Below are 10,957 nucleotides of genomic sequence, written 5' to 3' on the forward strand. Positions count from 1 at the left end.
GCTTTCCTTCCGCAACACCTACGTTCCCTCTTTCACACCTAGCAGACCCTGGACATTTTTCCCTTTATTTTTTTGAGGTTTTACCATTTGATACCCGGTTATAACTTGGTCGGTTTTCTTTCCCCTTTCCCAGATCATGTTCACCACGCCTTTACTTAATTCTTCACATATGCCCTACTGGGAGCCCTCTTGCGATCCATTTCAAGTCGACCAATTTTACTTTAAATTTTTTAATTATCAATGTTGATAAGTGAGCATGCCTTCTCCTGTCAGTAGCATTCTCGCCCGCGTGCAACGTTATTGCCTCGTCGGTGATTATTCGGCATTTCCGCAATCTAGCTGAATCGTCACTGGAAAGCTTTTACTTTGAAATCTATGTGACGGATCTGGCGGCCTTTTGGCTTTCTTTTTTCTCATATCCTCGGTTTCTACATACGATTCGCCCATCACTGTGAATATTTTAAACGTTAATTTTCGGGACGTTTCGCTCTGCAGCGCATTCTCCCACGCTTGTTTCTAGCCTGGGTGTTTAGTTTGGGTCCCCGTTTCTCCATATTCCTGCTTAGCAGGGTTGGTATAGTTTTAGTGCGTTGGCGAGGACATATCGATCATAGCGTGGCATATCATACATGGCATTAGGTGGGCCTGGATGGTTGCATGAATGTGGACTATTTAAGTGTTATTCCACGAAATTTCATTTTACTTAAGGCAGTGCCGTAAAATTTCTCTTCGAAAACCATAATCCCGTCCATATATCCTAGTATAACGCCGGCAAATTCCCCTGAGCGTATCAAGAAAACTCCATTCCCCCAAGTTATCTTAGCTGCCAGAACAAACGGATAGCATGACGTGCGGGAATGACAACATCCACAAATCCAAAGTTCTCTCGCTACACGCCATCATTTTACTATTGCACACAACATTTTAAATCATCAATCTCTCAACCTTCTGCTTGATATTCCGAATCTGCGCCGACAGATCGCTAGCTTCGTTGCTGGTGATGCTGGCGGCGATAACGGCACGGCTTACACCGCATGCTCGGCCCAAAGCGACTAAAATCACAAGTAAAGTCAGAGAAACCGGGCTCGTCCAAGGGAGCAGAGCATATCGTACCTTTGCTAGGGACATAGACATAGGGGGTATTCTTATCTTCGCAAAGTAGGGGAAGATGGAGGAGGATAGCGAGCGGGGAGGTATCAGCAGCCAGAATGATCAACTCCGATGTTCCGCGGTTGAGAGTCTTGGTGGCTATTTTTATATCCGTTAGCTTGCTTCCAAAAATTAATGTATTTCTGAGTCGGTTGCAACCGGCTGGGGGGAAATAATTAAAGAGTCTGAAAGGCATACCTTCGTTAGCTCCCTTCTTCAACTGACGATAGTGAGATGCTTGCTGGACAAGATCGAGGAGTTCAGTGGACAGAGCTTCATCGGCGATAGGCCAAGCTGTGTACTTGCAAATATGCGGAATCGCATCGCAGACGTTAGTCAAAATTGCTATCGAGAGCTATCAAGAAGTCCCTGATAGAGTTCGGGCGAGGAACGGCTTGGGAAAAAGGAAAAGGGCCATACCTGCTGATTGTTCATTCGCCATGTTGAGATAATCCTTGAAGGATGCGTCGCAATGAGCAGAGCTATGGCCGGGTTGGAGAGCGGATGGAAAGATTCGAGATGCTTGAAGCTGTGTCTTGCTGGATGTGCTGCAGAGGAAATTTTGCTCGCCAAGGTTAAATCACGTGATAGGTTTGATATTTCTTACGTCAGCATTTCGGGTGCCTGACGTCTTTCAACTTGTAAGTCTGCCCAGTCAACATCACCGGCGCGGAGACGATATCTCTCCGGTCGATGTCACTGTGAGGGGTCTCGAGAATTTTTCTTCATGGCAAGTGTGCCGATGACCCGCTGGTTGAGGTGTGTCAAGTCATCGATGGTCTTTTTCGGAATCCTTCAGCATCTGCCTTCCGCGAACACACGGACAACGCCCGTTGAGTAGTTGACTACAGGCCAATTGGCGTGAATCGCGATTGAACTTTAATTCTTTTGCTCCTTCAAACAGTTAAGGTTGTTCTAGTATTTGATTTCAAAGTGTCTGGACTCGATGTTCCCCTGAACAGTGGAGTGAAATCGACGATGATACCCAAGCCATGGTAGCGCAAGGAGTACAGTGTACTCCGTACTGGCTCATATTCGTCGGTGAAAGCATATCATTTTCTTCAATGGCAATATGCATTGCTGATCATTTCGATTTCACCTGCAACACCATGATCTACAAATCCAGAAGCTTGAAGAAACCCTCCTAGCAATGACCAGAACATTAGACTCTGGCTCTGTGCTTTTTTGTTTCATAGACGCTATTAAGAGCGCAGCATTCAAAATAGGCCCAGTACTCCGTATGGGCTTCCTGGTCTTAGAATTGCCCAAGTCAGTGACGTGCAGCCTCGGGCGATCCGAGCGTACTTCCCTTCCCCCGTCCCTTCCCCCAGTGGTTATCGCAAGTGCCTTTCACTTCCCCGGAGCCGTCGGGTCCCCGCCGACAGTTTCCTTTCCGTAGTTGGGAATTGATACCAGGTAAAAGCCAACCGGATTCTAACAGGTGGCAACCGTCTAATTTTCGTCGAGCTGCAGGATGTGAATGGGGTTCCAAGAGACAGTATCAGGCTGGCACATGATGCGAAATGATATTCGTGGATAAGCCCTGGGGTGTCACTGGAATTCGGCTGCCAACGTTCACTTTCGGCCCAAATCAAGTCATTGCAATGCCTTGGACAAATTCCCAAATTGAGAATTACTGCTTTACCTCCTATCCACGTCTATTATTCCCTAATTTGGGGTTGTGGAGGTCTTTTAGGATTACATGAATGTGGTTTCAATGTCGCATCTGCGTTCCACTCTCCCAAATCAATCCAACACGCTGGATTGAGACCAGAGCAGTGCCCAAAGGAAAGGAACACCGTAGACGTATAACCGCGTCTCGCAATAAGTTACTTAGGAAAGGGAAAATGTAAGTCGATCGAGCGCCACCTGTCCTCCCGACCTTTCTCCCGCCCCAATCCCTTGTTGCGCTCCTTGTTAACGAGGAATAAGATATCAGTTATGCGTTGCACTCTAGATCGTGAGTCTTCCCACACCATGAGCACGGAACGTCTGGCGACTTTCGAGAACAAGGCTTGCTGTAGGCCAGCCCGTTCCAATACCCCGTAGTTACAGGGACAAATGCATGCAGGTGCATGTAATGTTTTATATTTCATGTTACTTTGAGCAATTACGCATGCACCTAGTCAAAGATCTTTTCTCTCGGGCTCTGCCGCATGGATGGAAGCACTTTAACGGGAAACAGCAACTGCCTTGATAACCTGGTCAGATCTTCAATATGCGCACTCGCCCCTCTGTTTCATACCCGAGTTCTTCGTTCTAGTGGACCCCGGCGCAGCCCTTGCAATGGCTTATTATGCGGTTTCCACTTCAGCCACAAACACCCCTCCAACGAAGTTAATGGGGTCTTCGATCAATCCGAAAGACGAATATCCAGAACGCCAGCCATCCTGGTCGTAATTACCCGGCATAGAAGAATGCCCCTGTTCACTTGCAGCCCTCATAACAGCTAACCTTGCAACGGGATTGGACAATAAACCCCGGCCTAGGGCCGGGGTTCAGAAGCAGGGAACACGCGGAGGATATGACACCCTTACCCTTTGGACCAAACTAAACGACTTGGCTGTCAAGGCTTGGCTTCTTGAGTGACACTTCTCTTCTTTGTTCGGACCGGAATTGTCGTTTAGACCCGGTCGGTGCCTGGCCGGTATCCGTCGACAAGAGGAGAAAATTGAAAGAAAGGGGAGTAATGCAGTGCGCCACGGCAAACCGTGGTGTCTTTGCCGATGCCTTAGCCGGGAAGACTGGTCAATGATTGTATGGGGTATCCAGACAGGTTTCTGATGCGAAGCTGGTAGTTCGAGCAGGGGCGGGACAATTAACGGCCCCGAGAACAGAGTACCTATTTTTCCCAGCCGCTGTTCAGCTTGGCTGAATCCACGGATTTAACCCCAAACCTGGAGGCAGGGTACTGGCAAAAAAGCACGAAGTGACCAGGATGGGCGGCGAAGTTTCATACTCGCGGGAGCTCTTGCGGTTCTCCCATACACACGGTTCACACACAACGCTGAGCTCCGTACGCATCGTAGGGTCGGGAGCTGCGTAGGATTGGCATTAGCGCTGTGGAATTTGACGCGGCTACGTACACATATACGCCTACCTTGTAACCTTCACTTTCGGTGCATCCCGAAATTTCACCGCGCTTGCATCGGGAATCGGTTCTAATCATGCATGCATCACCGTCGTGATTGATCTCTTGAGAACTGCAGTTGATTTCCAAGCGAGATGGAGTCGAGAAGATCCTCATACCTAGCCCTTGGTGGACTTTCCTCGTGTGTTCCCAACTTCTCTGGGCTATAGAGTGGTTCCGTGGTTACATACATATGGAGCTAATTGGCTGACTAGCTTGGGAGACGAGATCGATCGTGACGGATCAATGATCAACTTCGCCGCACGGCGCCACGCCAACGACCAACAGAAAAAGCAAAACGATGCGAGTGTGTGTCGTTACATTCTTACGCAGACGGGTGTGTAGATATGCTTGTTCCAAAAAAAAAAAAAATAAATAAATAAAAAAAAATTCCGAATTTGTCTCCGAGTTCTCGTGTCCCATCATGTCGTCCTGGCCGACTACCGGTGCCTACGTAGCACCCGTTCATGATAGCGCAAGAAAACCCGTCATCTTCAATTCCACACCACCCCCCGGGTGTGGAAACCCAACAACCGGAAGGGAGAGTCGAGGGACAATCCAAGTCGTAAAAGAAACCCCGACCAACTCGTAAGTCAACCTCTCGCTGTTGGATCTGAAAAAAAAAAAAAAAAAAAAAAAAAATTTAATATACGTAGTGCTTAGTCCAATAAGACACTGAACATCCCCGATCATTTGGAGCTAAGAAGCAAGGAAAATGCAACAAGCGTTTCGCTGATCTTGCGGTGTACGCCTAACTAGGGACAAACATTCTGGGGGAAAGGCTTGTTTGGCTTTGCCCATCGAGTTGGAACGGGTGATTTGTGATAAAGAAGGTAACTAGTTAAAGTAATAAAGGTACCGGGTACCAACACACATAAGGAATATACATGGGATATTCCATACGTCGGTATCCTTAGCTAAGTATGGTCAAGCTTGGAAAAAGTAGGGAAGAGGACCAAGATCCCGCGCAGTAGTTGTTGTTGGTTATGGCGTGTTATGTTTGGGTGATAGCATTACTGATGGTGATGGTTCATCGGTTCAGCTGCGAGGTTACATGTCCTTTTCCCGCGTAGCGCCCGTCGAGAATGAAATTTTTTTTTTTTTTTTAATCGTGTTTCTCTTTCTCTCGCGTCCCGACGCAATCAATCTCTCTCGTCGTATCGCCATAACAACAAAGAGGGAGGACGGCGGCCATGTGTGGGATTTTATACCTTGCTATGAACAGGGAAGAGAAACGTAGGGCATAGAACTACGCCGTAGTCAGTTAGTTCGTTAACCTCTTCATCTCGGCTCGCTTCTGGCGAAATCGGGCCGGCCGTTTAGACTTGAAAAAGACGACAGCGCAGCTGGTTATCAAGCCGAGAATCGAACGTCGCATCGTATTGCAAAATATATTTTAGTATGTGCTTGCTTGAGCTGGTTTTGGCGCCCCAAAACCCGGTGCATCATCTCCCGCGGTCAAGACTGGTTGGATAAGTAAATAAAATGCTATTTATAATTTATACATGGGGAGTTCTGCGGTCTGGGCGCCGGTTCGCTCTCTTTCTTTCTTTCTTTCTTTCTTTCTTTCGTCTTCGCTAGACAACGCGCGTATTCACCAATGTATAGGATACACAGATGCTTGGAAGAAGCAGACCGCGAAGGCGAAGAGCGAAGCGGACCCGAGAATCAGTAACAGCAGTTAACTTTCCCAGGTCTCTCGCATCCAACTATCGCGTGGTTCGCAAGGATCAAAGGTCATGACCCATGTAGGAGTCGCGGGTGATGGGAGGGGGGAAGTTTAGCAGGACAAGATACCAAGAAAGCAAAAGTTTGCCCAGCCATGGCCATGCATGAATACGCAGGAAAAAAATAAAAATAAAAATAAAAATAAAAATAAAAAAAAATGAAAGGGAAAAAAAGAGCAGTCTGGTTGCCATCGAACCATGGGTCGCTGGCCAAACGAAAGTAGCAATCCTGACGAATAGACGGGAACAGGCCATTAAGCCCGTATGCCAGTTGAGATCAAAACGCGATAAACGACAAGACAAGCCCATATCTCTCGTGAACGGAGGGGGGGAGAGATGGCCTCGAGACAGGCAATAAAACCAATTTATCAAGGTCTCCCAGACCAACCAGACAAACGGGGCGTTGCGAAGAGATCCGAAGTCCCCGATTTAGGCGAAAAAGCAAAAAAAAAAAAAAAAAAAAAAAAAAAAAAAAAGAAGAGGCCTTCTTGGTTCGTATGTCAAGAAGCAAGGTAGCAATTTTTAAGCAACAAGTCCTCAGAAAACCCTGTTCTTAGCACACACTAAGCCAACATGAACAAGGGGAGAAGGCCAGAAAGCATTTGTCTTCTGAGATCTTGAATTCTTCTTTTTTTTTTTTTTTTTTTTTTTTTTTTTTGGCTTCTCGCATTCAATTCTTATTCGTTCTATCGACTGGCAGGCCGCCTTCTTTTCAATCCTGGACCCCAAGGAGCAGTGAGAAACCTCATGCACTCGGCCCCAAGTGACCTTGGCAGCAGAGTCGAAGCGAAGCTTGGAAAAAAGAGAGAGAGACAGGAAGATCGAGCTCCAAAACACACCCCCCCCCGCACTTCTTATTTCCCAATCTGTCCTTAGATTCATTCTCTCTGCAGCGGGAAGCTTTGGCGTGCGATAGAAAGAAAAGCCGTTGAACCATATCGGGCCGGCCCAGCACAGCTCGTTAAAGCATAAAAATAATCATAACGAAAAAAAAAGGGAAATTAACTCGAAAAAAGATCCAGGAAATTCCTCCTCGGTGCAACTCCTTAGACGCCGACGGTCGGATAAGCAAATCAGAGGAAACGATGGACAAAATCGCAGGAAACGAAAACGTGCAAACTCTCTCTCTCTCTCTCTCTCTCTTTTTTTTCCTTTTTCTTCCCCCCTCCGGGCCCCTCTTGGGTTTATTTTGGGCTTTTTTCGGTTAGTTGGTACCAGGTTTTCTGCGGCGGTCCCATTCAACCGCTAGCCGGGGGGCCTCCGATCGGAAATGCTTCCCACACGCAGTTCCGATCGGTTGTGAACCTTGTCTCTTTTTACAGCTCACGAACTCAAGACACAACACGTAGGTTTTAGTAGTTACGTTTATCGGTGCTCCGTGGTTAGCGAGGGTTTGGACCGACGGGGGGAAACCCTGCACCATAACGAAGGGGACGATAAGGAAAAGGGTCCCCACCGACGGCGTTCTTTGAAGCCGGGGATAAAAAGGAGAGAGAGCGGGGGGGGGGGGGAAAGAAAGTGAGTGAGAATAGGACCTGAGCAAACAATGTCGGAGCTGAGACGACATTATACCGGAGTGGGAAGAATGGCCGGCATGAGCTTGTTCCGTTTCTTTGACGATTCAGGTGCTTTGCAGCTCGATATATTTAACAACAATTGATGATGCGAGGAGCATTACGAATCTGCTCGTTCGGCTACTCGCGTTCAAACCCGACCCGAGAAAGCAGAGACCTTCGAAGCGGCAAAGCACGGTGGTGATCAGATCCGTCTTGTCTGAGAACCGGAGCTGGGTCTATGTACTAACAGTGAAACACCATTCATATAACAATGCCAGTATTTAAATAATGGGAATATTGGTCGTTGCCGTCATCGTCGTCAATCTTTTTTTTTTTTTTTTTTTTTTTTTTTTAATATAATTCTATTTTATTTATTTTACTGTTTAATTTCCACCCTCACAAAAAGCAGGCCGGACTGGAATGACTATCATTCTCCCGTTTTCTACTACGTAATGGTTTAGTTGGGGAGCGTTCTGGGTGTTCGTAATCCTTCTGGGCAGAATCCCTGAAGACAACTGAAAGCAAACCTGATAGTATTGCGGCGGCGGGCGGGGGGTGGGCTTTCTTTGGTTAGAGGGCAAAGGTGATGTGCTGCAAATCAGCCAGCTCCCAAGATCGTCCAACCCGGTTGCGAAACTGGCCAGCCGATCGGGAGGGCGGGGGGAGAGAGAGAGCGCCACGACGAGATGATTGCGGTCCCGAGAGAGGGTAGAGTATGTATGTAGTTACGGAGTACATAACAACATGATAAGGACTGGGATTGTGCTACACACTCTCCTCGCCTCGCATAGTATTTTACCGAGAGCTTAAAAAGAAAGAAGGCCAGTTATATCGTTGGACGGACCAGGCAGGCTGGCTGGCTTGGAGTGGTTTAATGTCCGAAGCGCGGTCAGGTCGGGTAACAAGTACTCCGTAGTTGGCCCTTTTTTTTTTTATATATATATTTTTATTTTATTTTATTTTTTTTTTTTAAAAAAAAAAAAGGACACTTGACAAAAGGTGCTGACAAGGGGTTCCGGCTTGGCGACGGAGCGCTACGGGAATATTTCGCGGCGAAGAGGAGGAGGAGGAGGAGGAGGAGAGCGAATGGACGACGGACTCGCCACGGAAGAGCACGCTCAGCGCGATGCCCATGATTCAGGAGACGGCGCGGCGACTCCTCGACGAGTCGTACGATCACCCATCACCAGATTCGTGCCGATTTATCAAAATACTAATTCTAAAAATTATAAAATTAAATTACAAGAAGAAGAAGGCTCCGGAGAATTAATTTCTTCAGTGCGACGACAGAGAAGTGAAAGGAGAAGATATGTAGCAAGCGACATGAAGCCTGGCCTGCATGGGATGCGAGGGTCTTCGCCATCGGCAACTGTGCGACTTTGCAGCAGGCAGATCGACGGTTGGACTATTGGAAGATCGCTCTCGTTTCTTTTTCCCCGCGTCGGTCTGCTCGGGTTCGACGCTGCTTGGTTCACGGTAAATCAGAAGCGCTATCTCGGCAGTGCGCTGGGTTTTGGCTTTTTTTCTTTTTTCTTTTCTTTTTTTTCTTTTTTTTTTTTTTTTTCCTTGGACCTGTTAGTTAGCGCGACCCTTTTTTCCCTTTTGCCTTTCTGTGCTATGTAGGCTCGCCCCTGCCGGAACGGCTGGGGAGAAGGCGAAGGAAGTGATTTTCAGGACAAATTCGTCATCGCTGGATTGCATTTCAATGCGTTCCGATTTGATCTTCCTGCACACTCGACTCGATCATTGGCTTTTTCTTTTTTCTTTTTCTTTTCTTTTTTTTTTTTTTTTTTTTTTCGTGATGCTGGTCCTGTTCTTCATTTTACATTACATAGTAACTACACATGTTATTTCTTTTTATTTTATTTTTGTTTAAATTGTATTTGCTTTTCCTGAATAACCTTGGGAGCATCCATCGCAGCTCAAGCAACGGTGGCAGCGCCGCACGGAAGCCCGATCGAGATCAAGAGACACGGGATCGAGTACTCTCTTCACCGATTCCTCCGAGCATCCATAGACTTTTTTTCCTTTTTTTTCTCTTTTTTTTTTCCGTTTTTTTTTTCTTTTTATTTGCTTTTTCCACACTGTCTCTCACTCCGTCTGTGTGAAGAGAACCCTGTGATCGTGTTTGATCTTCACATTAGCGGACTGAATTGCTTCTCTCGGCAAATCCTCCGTAGCTGGTTTTAATCAATGCCAGACCAAAAGAAAAAAAAAAAAAAATAAAAAGGAAAAAAAGAAAAACCCCCCTAACTGCTAACGACTCATATGTGTACGTACATCCATACATACTCCATACTCCATACTCCGTACATGCGCGGCCCATTATCCCCTGGGCGAGGAACCACAGGACAGGGCCCATTGATTATCCTCAACAGAGGGTTGGTTCTCCGCCCCGGCATGCGAATTGGCCGGAGAGCAGACAGCGCCATTTGTCTCTCTTCGGGTTCGGTGGTCTCTTTTTTTTTTTTTTTTCGCCCCACAGCCGGCCGCTCCATGTCCCCGACCTGTTCCCGACCAGATGCAAGCTCTGCTCTCCCTCTCTTGTCTGTCTCTTTCTGCTCCCTCTCTCTCTCTGTGTGTATGAGCATGATATATACACAATGTTTGGTCATCAATCACCAAGACTAAAGACGGGTAGACGGCCCATCCGTACAAGCACAGGCGAAACAAATCATGATGGGAAGACCCGTCGGTACCCCAAGGCCGACAGAACCGCTCCTTTGTCCCTCGGTTCTCCGTAGTTTTTTAGTTGAGATAGTGAACCCAAGAAAATAGAAAAATCTTAAAAAAATAATCGTAAGAGAGAGAGAGGGAGAGAGAGAGAGAGGCCCAGCCAATCGAGCCAATTTGCACAAGCCGCTTCCGCCGAAACCCTCTTTTCCCGTGCGCCGTTCTCGTCCTGCTTCTCGGCCTGGGTGGGAAAGGAAAAAAAAAAAAAAAAAAAAAAGGCCCCAAGGAGCCTTGCTGCGGGCTGCTTTCTCCCCACCCTGGCCTGACGCGGGTACCGAACTCCAGGCCATAATTACCCGTCCGGAGTTGGGCTGGGGTTCGCGAGCTTCTCTCTATCCACTCACTCTCCTTCTCTCGCTGGCTGGCCGGCCGGTTCCCTCTGATCCTTTTTTATTTCAAACCGTGTGCAGGCATTGTCCGGTCTCTCTCTTCCCCCCTCCCTCCCCCCATACATCCGTTGTATATACATACATCCATACATGCTAGACGAAGCAAGAGACAAAAAAGAGAGAGAGAGAGAGAGAGAGAGAGAGAGAGAGAAATAATAATAAATTCGATAGTTCCAAATACGACCCTGCAAATCCTCCGAACCCGGTCAGCTCCTTGTCGTCAAGGGGGGTGTTCATTGGGTCATCGTCCTGGAGAGAAGAGAAAGAATACAT

The 10,957-nt window shown here is 47.4% G+C and overlaps 2 protein-coding genes across 2 annotated transcripts; both read right to left on the minus strand.

Annotated features, from left to right (window-relative positions):
• Positions 1 to 304: 304 nt before the first annotated feature.
• SNU13 (RNA binding protein snu13) lies at positions 305 to 1,719 on the minus strand. The gene is made up of 4 exons (XM_066123813.1): positions 1,570 to 1,719; positions 1,348 to 1,443; positions 1,114 to 1,248; positions 305 to 1,052 (listed from the first exon to the last, which is right to left on the minus strand). Exons 1-4 carry the CDS (start codon positions 1,589 to 1,591, stop codon positions 925 to 927), a joined length of 381 nt encoding a protein of 126 aa, XP_065979888.1. The 5' UTR covers positions 1,592 to 1,719; the 3' UTR covers positions 305 to 924.
• A 7,735-nt stretch (positions 1,720 to 9,454) lies between these two features.
• On the minus strand, positions 9,455 to 10,305 carry D8B26_002394 (uncharacterized protein). Its single transcript, XM_066123814.1, has 2 exons — positions 9,843 to 10,305; positions 9,455 to 9,678 (listed from the first exon to the last, which is right to left on the minus strand). Exons 1-2 carry the CDS (start codon positions 10,175 to 10,177, stop codon positions 9,654 to 9,656), a joined length of 360 nt encoding a protein of 119 aa, XP_065979889.1. The 5' UTR covers positions 10,178 to 10,305; the 3' UTR covers positions 9,455 to 9,653.
• Between the last annotated feature and the right edge of the window lie 652 nt (positions 10,306 to 10,957).

The sequence above is a fragment of the Coccidioides posadasii genome, chromosome 1 (assembly GCF_018416015.2).
Source record: "Coccidioides posadasii str. Silveira chromosome 1, complete sequence".
NCBI classification, from domain to species: domain Eukaryota; kingdom Fungi; phylum Ascomycota; class Eurotiomycetes; order Onygenales; family Onygenaceae; genus Coccidioides; species Coccidioides posadasii.

Bases quoted from the DNA above. Each gene is read 5' to 3' on its own strand.
- SNU13 (XM_066123813.1), bottom strand. From the start codon at position 1,591: ATGGCGAATGAACAATCAGCAG. The intron at 1,444-1,569 runs GTATGGCCCTTT...GCAAGTACACAG, and splicing joins GGCGAATGAACAATCAGCAG to CTTGGCCTATCGCCGATGAA. The intron at 1,053-1,113 runs GTACGATATGCT...TTGTGATTTTAG, and splicing joins TGTCTATGTCCCTAGCAAAG to TCGCTTTGGGCCGAGCATGC.
- D8B26_002394 (XM_066123814.1), bottom strand. From the start codon at position 10,177: ATGACCAAACATTGTGTATATATCATGCTCATACACACAGAGAGAGAG. The intron at 9,679-9,842 runs GTACGTACACAT...ACACGATCACAG, and splicing joins AGTATGGAGTATGTATGGAT to GGTTCTCTTCACACAGACGG.